Here is a 20208-nt window from a genome sequence, read left to right on the forward strand (position 1 = left end):
AATAGTTTTACAACAGCCTCTCTTCTATCCCAAATAAGTTGCAATGACCTTGAATGCTGTTATGTCAGAAGGATTAAATGATAATTCATGTTCAAACATCATACAGACTTAAAGGCCCATTATGCCTCAGAAATCTTTTCTTTTTACTTTATTTCTAGTATCTTGTAACAGTTTCAAACAAAATACCCATTCGTCATAAAATTAAACCATCTTTGATCGAGCTGCTTTGTTGGCAATTGGTTTAATTGTGATGAATTATAATTTTGTATGAAATGAAAACTACTACTTCTGTTGACATTTTGTTAACTTTAGGACATATAACTACCCATTCAGCGCTACTTTCCCCAGCTGTTAAACACCTAGCATGTTCTAAATCCATTATAAAAACATTATTAAACACATGTTTGACATTTCTAAAGAATTGTATAAAAGCAGATTTCCGAGGCATAATGTGCCTTTAAAGGTATGCTCTGCATGAAAATTTAGTATAAACTGTTACAAAGGTAAATAACTACAAAATTTTCGCATATACATTGTACCTCAATCAGATATTCAGAACAACCAAAAACGTTTCATGTAGATACATTCAATTGTGTACGAGTTGTGTCCCGGCAATAAATGAAATATGGACATTTACAAAGCCTAATGGGCAATAACTCTAAAAGTGTGCACAAGACAGCAATTTACTTCAAAGGTTCGAAACAAAAATTAAGCATTGCAAACTTTAAAGGGCTTTAAGTCTAAAATGTGTTATAAGAGGGTATGATTTTTATAGTGTTTTTAATGAGATTTATCTATCTATGAATTTTCAAGCTCTTAACTTCAACACTTTAAAAATTAACCTCGGAGGGACAAAACTTAATATGAAAAGGCATGAGAGAAAACTAAGGTGATTCTTGAATATTTACCTTCTTAAACAACTTTGTTGTATGATAGTATTATTACTGATATGATTGTGGTTTTAGAGAACGGGCACTATATTGAATACGTATACATAATACAAAAATACTTATCTTTGTAAATTATACAAAATCATAATTAGCAAACTTTATACATATACACACAAAAAAACATCTCTTAAAGTAAAAAGAAGGCCATGATGACCCTAATTCGCCATATTTCATGTCATTGTAGCATGAAAATATCCCATCCTTCTGGATGTATCCTTATTGTGTTACCTGCATATATGTAACTTTCTTTACATAGACTACACGTGTATATTTAAAAGAAAAAGAAAATTCAAATAAAAAACAATTAAAAAATATATAGAGTTCTATACCTATCAATGAAATTTTCAGTGTCAGTTCTAGATAGGCGCCGCCATTTACAATGTAACTCAATGATAAAAGGCGGTGTATTCCGATAACGTAACATATCTCAACTTTTCGGATTAATAATAATCGTCGAGTGTTCCGAGTGAAAACGGAAGTGGGTACATATAATACCGAATGACACCTTTAAAACGGAAAGAATGAAATGATTTTTTTAACGACTTCCCCGTTCATAGGCTTTGCCTAATTTCATATTTCATCTTTATTACATATACATAGGTTAGTAATATAACATGCCATTTTCTGATCACTAAATATAAATTATGTACATGCATATAAACATAGTAGTTTGACAATGAGATACACAGTACCTCAAACACAAAAATGGTAAGAACTTATAGATAACTATAAACATATGTATATACTTAAGCGAAAAAAACAATCTAATTTGACTAGAACATGGATAAGCAATACATTAATATATTATGTACAAATATACAGATCAACCTATAACTGATAGACACATCTGAACTCAACTAAATAATGAGTTGCATTTTCTTGCATGTATGGACTTGAGAAAACTATGAATTTTGCGGTTCGGATAGGAATATCCATCCCGAAGGGACCTGCCCATTAGGCAGTAACGAGACTTGCCGAGTTACCGCCAATGGGCGGGTCCCCTTTGGGACGGATATTCCAATCCTAACCAAAATCATTTAAGAAAAATTATACTTATGAAAATTAAACTATTGTACAAGAATAAAACATTAAATGCTTTTTTTCAAATCTTAGGTCATTATGAAGATATAGGTTTAACTTTTTCTCTCTAAAATAGCGGAACATAATTTATCTAATTGAATAAAAACAATTTTAATCATACTTTCTTTAAAGTGAATTGGTCTATAAAGGAAACTATGTAATTCCTATATATAAAAATTTGATAGTATTCAGTATCATATGTTTAAAAAAACCACGAAAGAATTACATATGGCTGTTGTTGGTAAGTGTGTATAAAATACATGATCTGATATGACATATCAATATATAGCATATAATTAATAAAGGGTTCTTCAACAAAATATTATAATAACTTATATACTGTGCTAATACTTAATCTCTTTAGAAATCTATCAACTTTTTTGTTTTCAGTAATATCTCATAAGTCTGAGTATCCCAAAGTCACATCTCTTGTGTTTTTATTGATACTTTAAATGGTAAATGTGCCCTTTCTAGACCAATCCACTTTAATTACAAGCGTTTTTTACACGTTTCATTTTTGTTTTCTAATGGATATATGAAATTCACAAACAAAATTTCTGATGGAACTATTAAATATTTGACAGCGGCCTTCGGGTAAGAACTTTCTTTACAGATATAAATTCTCCTTGAAGAAAAAAAGGTTAAGTATAAACGATGCAACAGTTTGCTGGTCTATTTTGTTAAGGAACTAGAAGATTTACAATGTATTGGTGCTGCACTGTTTTTTGGTGTTTTTTTAAAATTCTTTTGGATATGTTTCTGTTGAGCCAGGACCAGATGTTAAGTCTTCATATTGGTCTCTAGTAGGAGCATAATCATCAATGTCACTGTTGATTTACTCGAGCTGATTTTCTGGAAAAAAGCATAAAGAATAAATGAGAAAATCGAATAACAGTGTAGATTACAGTATTTATTATCATAATTATGTTTTATGTATTTTATGATTCACACACATTTAATATGAACATAAGTAAATCAAAATTATAAATTTCCATAAGCCAGATTGTTTCATTTATAGTAAGTACCTAAGTAATTTATTGATTATATTGGCATGTGTTAACATTTTTTTATAAATCAAACAATATAACATAATATATATAACACACCTAGCCCAATGACCTATATATTCATTTGTTAAAATAGTTGCCATAAAGTGATAGAAATACAGATAGAATATATTGAAATTGCCCTTTATATGGATTCAGTTTTTTTCCAAGTTGTTGGGAACATGATCCATGCCCATGGAATTAGGAATTTCAGCGATGTTTTGTTAAAATTTGGGAAAAATTGCAAGACTTAAATTTTGCAGTGATTAAATGAATACAAAGAATTACTGTCTTTGATGGCATCTGCATTATTTAAACACCATAACAGTGAAGAAGCCCTTATTTTTAAAGATTTTGGAATTTGTTATTCAATATTTTTATTTTGTAACTTTCAATTGGGATTTTTTTCCTGTGGATTGGGAAAATAATGTACTATTTTCAATCGGGAACATAACCAAATATAAAATAAGGCAAAAACATCCCCTATCGGATCATAATATGTCCATGACCTGACACATGAGTAGAACCATAGACCTTCTGTAATCAAATTGAATTGAATAATATCATCTTCCGACGGCCAGCTGAAATGGATTATTTAAGCTTATAGGCTTGAAAACAAGTAGAATTACGGACCATCTGTACGCAAACTTAATTTGAGCCGCGTCATGACAAAACCAACATAATGGGTTTTGAACAAGCATGGATCCAGACCAGCCTGCGCATCCGTGCAGTCTGATCAGGATCCATGCTGTTCGCTATCAGTTTCTCTACTTGTAATAGGGTTGGTAAGTGAACAGCATGGATCCTGATCAGACTGCTGGTCGCAAACCCATTATGTTGGTTTTTTCGTGACGCGGCTCATTTAATCATTTAGGCACGAGCTGACATCTAAGTAGAACCACTTCCTTAAATAGTTAGTCATATGAATAAAACTATTTGACATAAGCTGATATCCGTTTAAGAGGCCCAAGCTGATATCCGATTACAGCTAGTCAACTGAGTAAACATATACGCATGCGATGACATCACAGTATGAACCTCTGGCCTGCTGTAAGCCATCTGGGCATAATGGCTGGCAACTGAGTTGAACCACTGCCTGTTGTCTGAGCTAAGTGAATTTAACTCAATATATCATTTGGCCTAAGCTGATATCCGAGTAGAACCACAGACCTTTCGTAAGATAACTAGTACCAAACTTGGCGTAAAATTTAATATTTTTTCAACAATTTCCCTAAAAATCGTCCATTTATAAATTTGTTGAATGAAGCAATTGTCTTTTGCATGGAAGCAATCTTCGATATTTTATTTTACTATCTTTATTGGATTTAATTGATCTGTCAATCATAAAATATAATTTAAGGCTTACCTTGTCAACAAAGGAACATGGTATTTTTGATGCTCGAAATAATCTATAACTACACAAATCCTTATTCTGCATCACAAAGATTTTGATCTAAGGCCGCTGAAACGAGAAATAAGACACAAGATTGACGAATATCTTGTAAATGGGGAAATTTTGCAGAACAATGTTTTATTTTTATGTAGTCAAATGTTGTGTGAACAAGAGGGTCACGATGAACCTTATGTCGCTCACTTGATTATAAAGGCTCTAACTGATATGGAGCAATAAATTTTGTAAGTTATGAATGAAATGCAGATTCTCATCTTAAACTGATAATTATCACAAAGTTCATATAAGCATCTCAAATATTGTACATTTAAGATAGATGTCACTGTAAGGCGGGAGGTGTAACACTCAGCTTTTTCTCTTCCTTGTCGCTATGAAAATCAATGGTTGCTAAGTAAAGTCAAAATTTGTTAGGTTGCTATGAAAAGTCAATGGTTGCTATGGAATGTCAACTGCTGCTATGAAATTAAAGTCACTTGTTGCTATGGAAAGTTAACAGTTGCTTTTGAAAACAGTGGTTGCTATGTAAATGGTTGTTATCTATATATATGTCATTAGTTGCTTTAGAAGTTAAAGGGACTCCGCTGAGGTTTTAAAGCCTAAAAACATAACATTTGAATTCCTTACATAAATCAGCAGGGTACTTAAATTGAACAGGAATATATGCAAAGATAGCTTAGAAATTTACTTTGAAATAAATGAAAAATGGTATTTTATGGTTTTCTTAGCCCGATTTGAGTGAGCAGTGTTTAAACGCTTTTCATTTTAGGTCATTTTTTACAATTTGAATAATTATTCTGGAAAAAAGCAGTGACGGAATGTTCTGAAATTTTGCACAAAGATTAGTGGTCTAAACCCTACATTAAATGGTACATTTATCTGGAAAAACTATTTTCAGTCCCATCATGTCAAAAAAAAACTCAGTGGAGTCCCTTTAATGGTTGCTAAGTATTAAAATAGCAATGGTTGTTAAACATTTAGAATCTAAGGAAAATCCATGACTCTTTCAATGGGTGCACAGACGCTGGGGGGTCAGATCCTGCCCCCAACATGATACACCCCTGTAAACACTCTATCAATAATATTTAATTATTTAAACACAAATGGGACATCTGCTACAACGATATTACTAATTTTCAAACAATTTTTAAATATCTGAAAAAATTACCTTTTACCATCAAGTCTCAATAAAGTTTATTGAGTTGGGCCAGGGGCCAATTAATATCGACCCTGATTCTATAAAAAAAACTATAAAAATGCATACGCGTATGCATGTATTATAAAAAAATTATAAGACCCCTTAATTGGGGCTGGTTCAATTGAGACCTCCAGGATTACAATTTGAAAATAACTTAAAAGAGGTCCACAGAACAATATTTCATTCAGAATATCTTATTCTCTAAGCTAAATAGCCTTTATGATTTTAGAGAATTATATATCTATTTTGGTTTTTACTTTTACTACATACATATAAAGACAATCTACCCCCCCGGCAAACTAGGGAAATTTTGACCCCCAAGCTATAATTTGTATAAACTTGTTTGAGGAGCACTGGACAATGTTTCATGCAAAACACCTAAGCTTTAGGCCCTTGAGGTTTTTAAAGTTTTTAATTATGCGTAAATCAAAAATCCATGACCCCCCCCCTTTAAATTAATCCAACAGCTCTATAGATGTTGGATTAATTAAAAGGGGGGGTCATGGATTTTTGATTTACGCATAATTAAAAACTTTAAAAAAATAATTATATGATTTAATAAACTTGATTGATTCTTGACAATTATATAAGATTAAACCTCCATTGTACAAGGGAACAATATCTAAAACGTTACCAATATACATTTAAGGAAAATTTAAGACCCCCCCCCCCCTCCTGTTGGGCAAACATTGACCCAAGAACTTTAATAATTTAAACATACTTGGTACAGGTAAACTAGACAATGTCTAATGCAAAATACCTTAGCACCAGTATACCATCTCTCGAACGTTACCATCTCTCGACCAAAGTGAAACATTTCATATTTGACAAATTAAATTTATGTTGTGCAGCAAGGGGTAGTTTAATAAAGTGACAAACACTTACATTTCCTTTGTTTTGGCAAAGTTCCATTTTTACAGCTTCATTTTAACCATTTTAATAGCAGACGAAAGTTCAATTTTAAGATAATGGCAGCCTACTTTCATTTTTGAAATTGTATATTTTTGTAAATTTACCACTTTATTAACGTAGATTTATGGAATAAGTGAGAACAATAAGAATTCATTTAGAAGACTTCTTTCACGAAAATATAAGCGTAATTTTACTGTATTTTTGATTTGTTATAGGAACTGTCGACACAAACTCCTCACAGTGATTACCTCCCTTGGCAGAATCTAATCCTGCTGTAAGGGGAGATCACTGCGTAGGAGATTGCAAACTCATCACAGCGGTTACGTCACGCTTTGCTACTTTAGCTCCTCACAGCGGTTACGTCACGCTTTGCTACTTTAACCACTGCCACCACTGAAATCACGTGATGGTAGTTGTATCATGTGACAAAAACATGGCGGCCAGTTTCAGAACGCCAAGGATCCCGTATCAAACTGGCAGATTTATAATTACATCCTTACCAGACAAAATAAGTTCAAGACACACAATTTGTTATCACTTTAAAACAAGTGCGGGATCAAATTTTTTGTGTAATCGTTCAATAACTGTTTATATTCTGCCATTGTTACTATGCATACGGTGTCACAGTGAAAATATATTTCGAAATGTTTTCAAAATAATTTTTATACGTATATTTTTTTACTTTCTTGTACATTAAGCATAACTATTTAACGAAAGAAAACTAAAATGATATAAAGTATTCTATTTCAAAATTAAAAGTGAAAAAAATATATCCGGCTATATTCGACCGAATTTACTTGTGGTGGCAGTGGTTACTGTACAGATCAGGGGAAGTAACCGCTGCGTTACTGTACAGATCAGGGGAAGTAACCGCTGCGAGGAGTTTGAGGAGATTGCTGTCGACATTCATTGTGTACACCGGTCTTACTGACCGATATTTGAGACCGGTGTGTATACAATGGTCGACATTGACCTAGTTTCTTGATTTATCGTTTTGTTCAATCAAATATTTAATCGAACAAGATAAATTAAGTTAAACACCACTAAATTTATGTATTTCTTCTATTGTTCTTCTATTGTTCTCAACATGCAATTGATTCCATTATCAATGTTGAAAAGGGATAATCAAATTTTGGTTGATATTTGTGACATGACATGAAAACGAATGAAAATGTGTTTGCTTTGTTCTATGTACAGTAGAAAACTTGATTAATGCTTATAGTTTCAATCTAAATTATCTCCTCTTTGTACATGTTATTCGTACACTACAAATAACTTGGTTCGATAATTGGTAGCAAGGGGTCAACTTTTTCTACTAATCAAGCACGCCAATGAGTCCACCACAGCCTTTTTCAAAGGTATTGTTGACAAATTTTAAATAGGTCAAAACGGACACAACACATGTCTCTACAATCAAGAACTTTATTAAGTTTAAAGAAACTTAACATCCTAAAAACAATTACATTTAAGTGAAATTATTGTTCGAGAGATGGTACAAGGAGGCTAGCTTTAGTATTGATTGATTTAGAAAAGTTGACCTTTTAATTACTTTAATTATATGAAAAAAAATTATGCCCCCCCCACCAGGCTGGGTCAGTTTAGACCCTAGGGCTACTATATGGTTTAAAGGAAACTGGTTGACAGGTCAGCATCTAATGTTATTAAAGGAGACACTAAATTAATTAATAATTAAAAGAGTCTGGCAATTAATGTTACAGTAAAGATAAAAATCTAACGAGAAAATAAGAAAAGAAAAACAATCTTGATTTTTAAATTAATAAAATGTATAGGAGATAATTATAGAGAGTTCTATATGTTCACCTATGTATTAAAAAAATACTTTATTTTGATAAAAAAATATCGATTTTGGGAAAAAAATCATGCTAGATCCTAAATATTAATTAAAAAAGTTGATTTATTTAAATCAAATATATTTTCAAGTAAAGGTTAATATAAGAGTATTGTTCACTGTTAATATATAATCCATTTCAGTTCTTACATTATGCATCTATAACAAAAAACAAAAACAAAAACAAAAAATCTATATAAGATCACTTACCTGTTAAATATTTCCATATCCTAATCGAACTTTTATATCCATTGAATTCCGTAAAAACTTCCTTGAATTATTTCTATTATTTAAATGTTTTTATTTATAAACAATTGTCACTTAAATTATTAATTGAAAACGAAAGTACATGTGTCCTTGTTAAAGTTTGAAGAGCCGCCATTTTGTTTCTAAGTGTCCATAATTAAATTGTTTTTATTAATTAAAATCATTTAAGTCATTTCTTCAGTTTATTATACAATGTTTTTTCTTGTCTATTCTTTGCTTGGTTTTATTGTTTTGAACTTAATTATCTGCAACCTGCTGTCGTCTTGTATCACATGAAAAGTTTGTGATCTCCGAATATTTTCTCTAACACGGTCATATTCTGTTTCCGGTTTAATGCGTCTCATCTCTACTGTAACTGACTGCGGCAGATTTTCCAGCACGATAATAAAGTTCTGTAAACTTTCTGCAGACATTTCTATATAGCACAACACCACACGTTCAATATTCAACATGTCACGTGACAGTAACAATGAACTTTCATCTAGATTGATGTCCCACAACGTAACATTAACTAATGACGGTGTTGATATATTTAATTGTAGACTCCAAGGTAACTTGAACAAGTATAACTTTGATAGAGTTGAATGTTGAGACAAGTCCAAGTTCAATCTCTTACAACCATGGCCGCCATGTTCTTTACAGTCTAACCCCAACAATATTAACTCTTTCATTGATTTTTGACCGGAGATAAAATTGAAAATTGTTTCCAGTATTTTGTGAGATAACGTGAAGCCTCTAATATCTAAATATTGTAAGTTTTGACATCGCGCCATGTTTTCATTCAGACTTTCTTCATCATTTCTCCATGTACCGCGCAACAAAGTAACGTAATGTAAACTGGGAAACAATATCCGACTTATCTCAGCCTCCTTCTTCTCGTCACCATAATAGAGAAGTTTCTGTATATGACTGAGATCTGTGAGAGAGAATAAATCTATAATTTCACGTAAACTGCTGGAAGAAGACATGCTGTGTATATAAAGTGATTTTATGTTGGTTTTATTTTGTTTAAATAAACGTTGTAACTGCGTACTGTGAACATCGGTCTTCGTGTAAATGAAGAAATCTTGTAAACATAATTGAATATTTTCACTTTCAGGCATTTCTTGTAAACATGACATGAACATTTTCTGTATGTCATACAATGGAATATTGTACCACTCCTCGTAACCTGTCCTAGTTCTATAGTCGCGTGTTTTCTCGTCTTCATTTATCACAGACATCAAATCATTTGATATTGCACACATCAGGTCAGCATTCATTCCACTTATAAATTCACAAATTTTTGACATGTCCAGAATGTCTTGAACATTTCTACATTTTTCTTCCACAATTTTCTGAGCGTCACTTTGAGAACTTATAAATATGGCGGCAAAGAATTCTTGCACTGTTTTGTGAGAAAACGACACTTTGATAATTTCTTTGATTAAAGTTTTAGTTCTACTTTCTGACAGTATTCCTGAGAGAAAACTTAATTTCATGTCGTCTGCTTTGAGATATTTTTCAGCAACCGTTCTATCAAATACAAGCGTGTTTTCTCTGTTTTCGTTAAATAATGTTTGGTAAGCTAGCTCTGCTAATGATGTTATAAAACTGTAAAAAAGTTTACAGAATTCATGACTTTTGAAGTATTCTGGAATTTCACTGGCAGACGATTCACGAGATGGTTGAACTTCCGGGTGTTTCTTTGATGTTCTGGATAATAGAAATTCAATGATATTGGTGTAAATTTCATGTTTTGTATTTCCTATGGGAATGTTGTTGCACCATAGGCAAACTATATACATGAGGAGGAGTGGAATCACTTGCATGTGCTCTAGGCGACGGTCACGTATCAATTTATTAAAGTCACGTGTTTTACTCTTCAGTACGCTTTTGTCATGGACACCGGTCATTTTCGTTATAGCATTTTCTTGTAGTTTTAGCATAGAGTCTTCACTTAATTTAATCAATTCTACTTTTTTGTCTATTTGACTTGTTTTGAGATTTGAAACTCCAAACTTCCACGGTCGAGTTGTCGTTAAAATCACACAGTTATCACGTACGCACCTATGTGGGATTTCTGCTGTAACCTCGCTACAACTTTTACCAGGGTGATTCCATTCATCAAGACCGTCCAATATAAGCAAGCACTTTTCTCTACTTAAAACTTCATTTAGTTTTGATTTACATGAATTTTCATCTAGTGATTTCAATGAAGGAAGATGCAAAGAAAATTGCTGTCTAATCATATCGTCAATGTGAGAAACAGAGGTATGATCTCTTAAGAAAACCAAAAGTAAGAACTCAAATTTAGATAGAGCTTTTAACTCAATATCCTCAAAACACTTATTATCATCGTATTGTTCCTCTGGACAATGAGCTTGACACCACGCTATTGCAAGATATTTTGAAAAGGCAGTTTTTCCAAAGCCTGCGTCAGCTAATAAATAGATTTCTTGCTGATCCTCACTTTCAGTTGAGAAAAGGTCACCCAAAGACTTGATCGGTGTTCTCTCCTCTTCATGACAAACTTCGGACTTCTGCTTTACGGCGACAATATCTGGCATCACGTAGAACCCAGCTAGAAGTGTCTCTTTTTCTTCAAGAAGCGGTGAGAGAGGTATTGAACTACACCTTTTTCTGTAGAATTTTATCAGATCGCATTGAAGTTCTGAAAAGAGAGCAGAAAAAAAACTTAATCAGTGACAATCTTTCTATATAATATATAAAAGGCTGAGGCGTTTAATAACTTTAATTTTGCATGGTTTGGATCTGATTTGATCTGATAATGCATAGGGCGATATATATATATATATATATATATTACATTAAAAAATATGTAAACAAAGCGTTATCACGGAGGGGGAAATAAGAAGGGGCAAATTATTACTCGAAATAGGAAGTAATTTATCATTATTGTTTGTCCTAATCCGAATTCCTCGGCTATTATTCACAATAATTTTTATTAACCTGTCATATACAATAAATGCACACAATATATAGATCTTCGAAAGATTTTCGGCAACGCTCGTGAGGTGTTCCCTTTAAAATGTGTTTCAATTTATTTGTTTCTGTAAAATATTTAAACTGAGCGTTTTAACGCTAAAGGGAAAACTACTAGCTTGTTTGTTCTACATTTTCGCAAACACTTGGCAATTTTCTATTAAAGAATTCTTCATAAATAAAGAAAGAGAAAAAATATGACGACAGTTATCCTCTGACTACTAAACACTCGTATAAAAGGCAATCACTTCACCGGATGTGATAACGATATATGAGCTGCGTCACGACAAAACCAACATAATGGGTTTGCGACCAGCATGGATCCAGACCAGCCTGCACATCCGCGCAGTCTGATCAGAATCCATGCTGTTCTGCACTTGGTATAGGGTTTGTAAGTGAACAGCATGGATCCTGATCAGACTGCGCAGATGGGCTGGCTGGTCTGGATCCATGTTGGTCGCAAAACCCATTATGTTGGTTTTGTCATGACACGGCTCATATATTCTTATTAAGCTAGTATGTCAAAACAATATTTGAGCCACGTCACGACAAAACCAACATAGTGCGTTTGCGACCAGCATGGATCCAGACCAGCCTGTGCATCCGCGCAGTCTGATCAGGATCTATGCTGTTCGCTATCAGTTTCTCTTCTTGTAATAGGGTTTGTAAGCGAACAGCATGGATCCTGATCAGACTGGTCGCAAACCTATTATGTTGGTTTTGTCATGACGCGGTCCATTTATAGATTCCATATTATTAACTTAAACTACACGGATATAACCGAAGTTGGATCGAATATTTGAATTAGTGTTATAATGTATTCCTTTTTGAAAACAGGTCAATAAAATCTAACTGTAAAAGAATATCTACTAATTTGTTTTAGGTGTAAAACACATGTTGTACTCTTTGATTGAGTTGTTATTAAAATTGGTTATTGAATATTTCCATATATCTTAAAACTCATAATCTATCATTCTTGACGAAACCACAAGCTGCTTATTATCAGAAGAAACCAATTCCCGTTAACAAGTAGGATCTGTACGATACTGAACGCCCCGAGGCTGACCAGTATGTCAGTAAGCTATAAATTTGGCATACGGAAATTCTAGGTTATAAAGCCGCGTCGTAAACTCAAAAGGTAGAACAATAAATCGGGCGACCCGAGGGTTCGATTCCCCGGACGGCGCAGCCACTTTCGTTGTGATTGATCATGAAATCCTTTCTACGGTCAATCTTTCTGTACCTTTGCTCTGGCACGTACAGAAGTTTCAATTCCGTGCGAAAGTGAAGGCAACCAGTACTGGTAAACTGCTTGACAGCCTGCCAAGGAACGATGTGGGGGTTGAATATTGCTCTGGTGGAATTCAGTGTGGCTTACTGTCGTGACCCGGAGTGAAAACTACCAACACCACCACCTCTACCTTTCACAAAGTACAAAGTAACCCCCCCTTCTCGTACTCAAATCACTTTCCTTCTACTCAAGCAAAAATTAGATTTTTTAGCTTCTTATTTTTCAGAAAACGCCTTTCAATACAAATACAGATAAGATGTTTTAAATTATCATATACTAATTAAATAAATATTGTTAAATATTGACAAAAAAACTGCGTATTTTCATTTTCAGTATTTCACTGTAAAAAATGTATTTTCACTGCAATGAAACATATTTCCCGTATTTTCTAAAGAAAAAAGTATATATCTATATAAATAAGAAAAAAAAGAAAATGCAAGTTTTTGTTCTAGTTAACTACAGGATTTTTTTTCATCTTGTGGTATGCAATTATCAATATTTCACTCGTGGCTACCGCACTCATGAAATATTTATATTTCATAGCCACCCAATGAAATAAAAACCTGTATTCATAGAAAAAACTTAAAAACGCTCTAACAAACTAAATGAATTCAAATGGCAGAGTATATTTGAATAATGTATATTAAACTAAACAAAAATGTAATTGATCGTCTGCTATCACTTCCGGTAGAAAAATAAAGACTGTAAAGACTTTTTCGAAAGAATTTAAAGTGAACTAAGTTCAAATTTGCAATAAACAAAAAATCTTACCGGTGGTTACCACTGGTATTAAATGATTTGAATGTAAATGCAGAAATAGAAAAAAAATAGCAAAAACAATTTAATGTGCCTTCACTGGTGAAATTTATGCCAGACTATCTGAAACAAACATACATATCTATAAATAAGAAATTGATTTATTTCTTGACAGTGCCAACAAAGGAAGGATCCATAATGTTAAGGTAAGAGGGTGTCGCAGGAACACAGTGGTTGAAAATGGTGCAAATTCTCGGAGGAAAGGGTCCGTTTTTTACACACAAAAATCTGTTTAAGTTGCGGCAGACAATTCTATTTAATTCATGCAAACACACACACGTGCGCGCAACACAACACACGCACAACATACAACACAATTTTAATTTTGCTGATTGTTGAGAATTCTCAGTTTAGGAAACAAAAAATATCTTGAAACACGAGGCCGTGGTAGGGCGCCGGGTGTGTGGGGAGGGGGGCTGGATGAAACCCTCTACAATGCTGCAGGATTTTCATCACTTGTAGATGTTTTCATTTTGCCGTTTTTCATGTCAGTTTAGCAGTGCATAAAATTTACATTCTTTATGCATTATTTATATGCTGCATTCCATTAAAATTAGTTATATTCAAAGGGGTAGGTGCTCATCATAAGTTATTAATGTACATTGGTTTACCAAAAGCTATTAAAGTATTGTAACAAATACTTTTATTACATTAGACATAATTTTATCATGATTTTTTTTGAAAAGTGACTTAATACTCATCCACACACATGGCAAATATAACAATAAAATGTGCATTTATGTGCTTCCATCTTAATATTACTCACCCTCTTTTCGGTTGTTTTTTGTATTGTCTCTGATCTTAAAGATCAGTAAATACATAGCTAACAATCCACGGTCTAACACAAATCTCCTTAACAGTCCTAACAACGCGAAGTAAGTTCCTCACTCAAACTGCTTAAAATCCAGCAATTTAAAAAGAAAGAATAATTTTTTAATGTAGGCCATTTAAGCAAATTACAGTGTATTGTTAAAGTTTAGATTGAGTCAATAGAAATATGAGGTTACAATTACAAATTTCGCGGATGAATATGCTTTTTTACCCAATGAAAAATGTTTCGGCTATTTTCGCGTAAAGCTTCGGTCATTATCATGAATATCATTTTAATCAATGAAAATTGCTATGTTTAGCTATGTCGATTAATGAAATACTCCAGAGCCGTAGTACACAAATTAAATCTGACTGTCGAGTAGTGGAAATATGTACATGTCGGACTGTTTTGGCGAGAAGATTTTTCCGCTAAATTATTTTCATCAGCTGTTTAAACAACAGGTTTTGATCGTGAACAAAATACTCGAAATTAATAAGGATTGCTAAACACGAAATGGAATTCTGCGAAATAAATTTAGAATTACATAATGTATTTGTTTTTTATTCAAGGGGTACATATGTATTAATTCGCCGTGGTGCAGAGGTATAGCGGTCTCTTTTGAGGGTGTGAGAGGCCTATGGTTCAAATTGCTAGCTAGTCAGGCAATTCTAATTTTTTTTTCATGCTAAAATTCCATATGTATGCATCTCATACTGTTAAAGAAGAAAATCAAAAACGCTGTCGAATGCCGTAAGATGAAATTATAGTAATATAAAAATAAACTTATACAGGAAATTAACATACAGATAGTCCCAGTAATGATTTAGATTGGCAAAGATCAGAAAATACGCATAGAGCTGGCAGCCGCTTTGATTATTTGTGGGTCGTCAGACCCAAACAAATAATGGTAGCGAAATTTCAGAGTCTAATGCTGTTAATTGCAAATGCCGAAAGTAGTCCACTTTTTTGAAGCGGTTACTTCCCTTTATATGTGTACACTATCGCCGAAAAAAATCAGGGGAGATCACTGCGTAAAGATGGTCAAAGACTGGTGCATTAGTTTTCAAGCAAAATAATTCCCGAATGGTCGAATATTTCTAATATTGTTTTATTGTATTTTCTGATCGAAGATCAGGAAATACAAAGCGTACATTCAATCTCTGACACAGAAGTTTACGACAAACCTAACAACAAATAGTTCTCAAAACAGCTTAAAACTAGCGATTTAAAAGAAAGAAATATTTTTATTTTGTTACAAGTATCCAACAAATTACAACGCATTCAAAGTTTAAAAATAGCGTTGGCTTATAGAATTGTCAATAAATGCACAATCACAAATTACGCGGCTGAATATGATTTTATCAATGAAAATACTATTTTTAGCGATGTCGATTACCGAATACTACACAAACCGAGTAGTGGAATATATAGATTCAACATGTCGGACTGTTTGGGCGAAAAGATTTTCGCTAAATTATTTACTTCAATTTAAAACAACAGGTTTATCCTGAACAAAATACCTCGAAATTAATAAGGATTACAAACCCGAAATGCAATGGAAGTTCTAAATTTAGAATGACTTGTTCTTATTGAATAATGTTTATATAACTTCTTCGTGGTGCAGGGGTAACGCGCTCGCTAAGCGTTTGAGAGGAGTTCAACTCCCAGTCGAGGAAACTTTTATTTTTTAATTCTTTTTTAAGTGTCTTTGTTAAGGAAGTAGCCATGCATGATATGCAAGGATAAAGAGTGGCTGTAGTAAATAATGAACAAAAATGATTTTTTGATGCAACTCTAGTTATGCAGAATTCCGTATGTATCAAACTCTGGTGCATTGCAAAATAAATTATAATACATAAAAATAAACTTATACAGGAAAATGCATACGCATATACAAAACGATTTAGATTGCAAAGATCAGAAAATACCACATAACCTTTGATTCTTTATAAATATACATGCCTATAGTAAGCTCCAGGATTATTTACATCTGTGTTAAACAACAGTTAAAGTCGTTTCAAGCCCTAATTTAGAATAATATGGTTTTCTTCAGGCCCTTCACATATAAATTCACCGTGGCTGAAGGGTTTTCGCGCTCGCTTAGGAAGCGAGAGGTCTGGAGTTCAAATCCCAGTAAAGGCAACTCATTTTTTTTTCAAATTGTTTAAGTCAAATAAACATTGGTTTGAATATCAGTGTTACAATTAGTCTTGAAGCCCATTTACTACAATTAAAACGCTGGAAACCATTGGTGGCACTATACATATAATCTCACAACCTGCACCTTTCTTACATTCTGAGACCCAAACAAATTTAGCGCCTTCTGTGCTTTGATTATTCAATGTCATTGTGTTGACTGTCCAGCTTTACTGTTAAAGGTACTCCACTGAGGTTTAAAAGCCTAAAAACATAACATTTGAATTTCTTACATAAATGAGCTGGGGCTCTTTAAACAGAAATATATGCAAAGATGATTAAGAAATATACTTTGAAATAGATTGAAAATCGTATTTTTATGCTTTTCTTAGCCCGATTTGAGTGAAAAGCGTTTTAACGCTTTTCATTTCCGGTCATTTTTTTAAGAATTTGAATAATTATTCTGGAAAAACGAAGTGCACGAATGATCTGAAATTGTGCACAAAGATTAGTGGTCTAAACCTACATCAAATGGTGCATTTATCTGGAAAAAATATTTTCAGTCCCATCATGTCAAAAAACCTCAGTGGAGTCCCTTTAAAGGAATGTGTCCTTTTGTTTCAGGTACAAACGGATACCTGAATAGAACCACCTACCGACGTCCCATAGAATGCTTCCAAAATGCATAAAAGAATCTAGTCATTTGCAAAATTCGAACCCAAAGCTGTGAGGACCAAGTGCATGAAAGTCAACGACATTAAACCAGTCGACCACGGGCAACACGAAATAATTACACATTCATGACTATATATTCATGCAAAGAAATATTCCCGAAATATATTTTTTCTTTAATACTTTCAAAGTAGTTCAATAATCTTTTGTAATAATTTCGTAAAAATATTTCTTATTTCTTTTACTAGTACATAACGGCGCTGCTGTTATTACCAACCAAGTGGCTTGGGCAACTATATCAGATTTGTTTAAAATCTGATTCTAAATAGGTCTTTTTCCACTAAAGCATTTGTGAGCACACCTTCTTCTGCACGACCTTGTTTAAGACTTGAACCACACGCGCTGTACATGAAAAATACATAGACAGGAACAACAAGGAAATATCACAAGAGAAAATACTTTGGAAACTCGATACTGTCTTTCATTTAAGAAAGATGCAAAGTCACATACCATAAGCAATTCATTAATTATCATGCCTGTTATACATGTATAAAAGAGAGGAGATCGAGTTTTTCAGTTATCCGCTATTTTACCTATCCATATTTTAGGACAAAGGGAGTAAAGATTTTTTAGAAATCGTTAATTATTATGATTTATATAACTGTATATTTTAAGATGTTTTTGATAACAACAGATCTGCGCTCTTTTGAATTATGGTCCGAGCTAAGCGCTTTATAAGGTCGTAACTGTTACTTACATATAATGAACTTCAAAGAAATGATGAATTGTTATAATGTGATCATTGTTTCACATTTATTTGTCGGAGATACTTTTTCTAAGTGTGTTCAAAAATTCTTTCATAAATGCTGGTACTTGTTTGTGGACTTAGGCACTTAATGCACAGTGACGTCGATTTGAATAGGAGCACAAAACCATTTTAGGGTTCACAACCTTAACTACCCAGTACCCTGTTTCAAACAGTGAAATTACCAGTTTTATATCACTGATATATTTCTATAAACAACCGGAAAGCATGTAATAATAGATACTAACTTGAGACCGCATGATAATAAGTTGTGGCCAGAAGATAACAATGCATACAACAACATTATCATGAATTTCATTTGTCACGAAAATGTTCGCAGAAATCGAGATAACTCATTAATATATTAATTTTGTTATATCGTGCTAGTTACGTCCCCTTGTCTTGTGTCGATGTTACACTGAAACCTTCAAAAAACTCCCACTCGCTTTATTACAAAGCTATTCAGACTACTCTAACTAACTTGCTGACAGAGGCCCGTATTCAGAATCGATACTTACACTCACACTCAATGAGTAAATCCAATAATTATAATTGCCTAACGGTTTTAAAAGACAGTCCTCACCTTTCAGTAAAGTAAGTGTCCAGTGAACTCAGGAAAGTTGAGAATCTGTGAGATTAGGAGGGGGCTACCTAGAGATGTCCTCAATAAAATAATACTGAATATCACTTAGTTTTGAGTATTGATTTTGAACTCATTTCGTCCCATATACATTTAAGTGCATCAAATACGCGAACTGACAGTATTTTAGAAAATAAATGTTCAAGAACAGATACTTAGGAATAGAGATAATGCCATTAAATTAATGTCAGAATTTTATCAAAAAAAATTGTTTTTCAAAGGGGTGTACCCAGTGTGATACAACTAGTATGAACTATTAAGAGTGTATTCAGCTCGCGGGATACCAGTACTTATGCCAAAAAGAAAGAATTGATATGATTTCAAATTGGAAATTTCTTGAATTTCCTTTTATCCATGAAAATGACTGTTCCTGTGTTTGTCAATCTTACCATCGATGAGTCTGGATAATTTGTCGTTTGCTTCTAAATATAGGCATATGTATAACAGTTAGATACAAGTTATATCACACTGTTTGAATTTTTGGATTGACATAGAATTCCCAATCTATATATTTTTGAAGATATTTCAAAGGAAAATGACAGAAAAAAATCTTCATGGCGCCATGAATAACCATGGCATAAAGTTAGCGTTGACGTCTGAGTATTTTAATTTAAAAAAAAAACAACAACAATCAAATCCACCTTAAACATTTGTTTAGCATGATTTATGTAAAATACACTTTACTAAACGAGTATGGTGTTTCATAACTTAGATCCAGTTTGTAACTTCAATAACAGCTGATAATGATTTACTGCTTCAGTCGTTAGGTATTCAAGCATTTCAATCAAACAGGGTAGTTTTGTTTATCTAATTTTTTTTTGGAGGGGGGGGGGGGATTATGTATAGAATCATTGAATTCGATTCAAGAAATAAAAAAGATTAGGATTATATATTTGCAAATACCAACAACAGTCTTGTTAAAAGAACGTTATGCCTCTTTCTATTTTAACTCTTAAAAAAATAATTTAAAACTATTTAAAGTTGCACTGAACGTGCAGTAATGTGTTATGATATTATACAAATGTAAACAATGTATTATTTTGACTTCAATATAAAATGATAATGCAATATAATTATACCCTTTGCAAAAGGTTGAAAATTTAAGAAATAATTTCTGAGGCATAATTGGCCTTTAAAATGTCATAAGATGATTAAAAAAGGGAAACATAATTGTGTATTGCAAAAAAAATTCATTGACATAAAAAAATCGGATGCTACTTTCAAAAAAAAGTTAAAGCTATTGAAATGTTGTTGTTTTTTTTTCAGTTCTAAATGCCTGTCATAAGCCTTTTACTAATTTCTTTAGCTTCTTTTTTTTCGTCCTGGCTTTCAGGTTTTCCAA

The 20208-nt window shown here is 32.8% G+C and overlaps 1 protein-coding gene across 1 annotated transcript in view; it reads right to left on the reverse strand.

The window, feature by feature from the left end:
• Positions 1-2734: 2734 nt before the first annotated feature.
• The window catches only part of LOC132756782 (uncharacterized), a 38284-nt gene continuing 20810 nt past the window's right edge, over positions 2735-20208 (reverse strand). The window contains exons 2-4 of the mRNA XM_060747919.1: positions 8654-11363; positions 4443-4538; positions 2735-2882 (exon numbers count right to left, since the gene is read on the reverse strand). Of these exons, the coding sequence (XP_060603902.1) occupies positions 8917-11259 (2343 nt within the window). The 5' untranslated portion in view covers positions 11260-11363 and the 3' untranslated portion in view covers positions 2735-2882; positions 4443-4538; positions 8654-8916. The remainder of the gene's footprint in view (positions 2883-4442; positions 4539-8653; positions 11364-20208) is intronic.

Source organism: Ruditapes philippinarum, unplaced genomic scaffold (assembly GCF_026571515.1).
Source record: "Ruditapes philippinarum isolate M1 unplaced genomic scaffold, ASM2657151v2 ctg10000_1_1_1_1, whole genome shotgun sequence".
Classification (NCBI taxonomy): domain Eukaryota; kingdom Metazoa; phylum Mollusca; class Bivalvia; order Venerida; family Veneridae; genus Ruditapes; species Ruditapes philippinarum.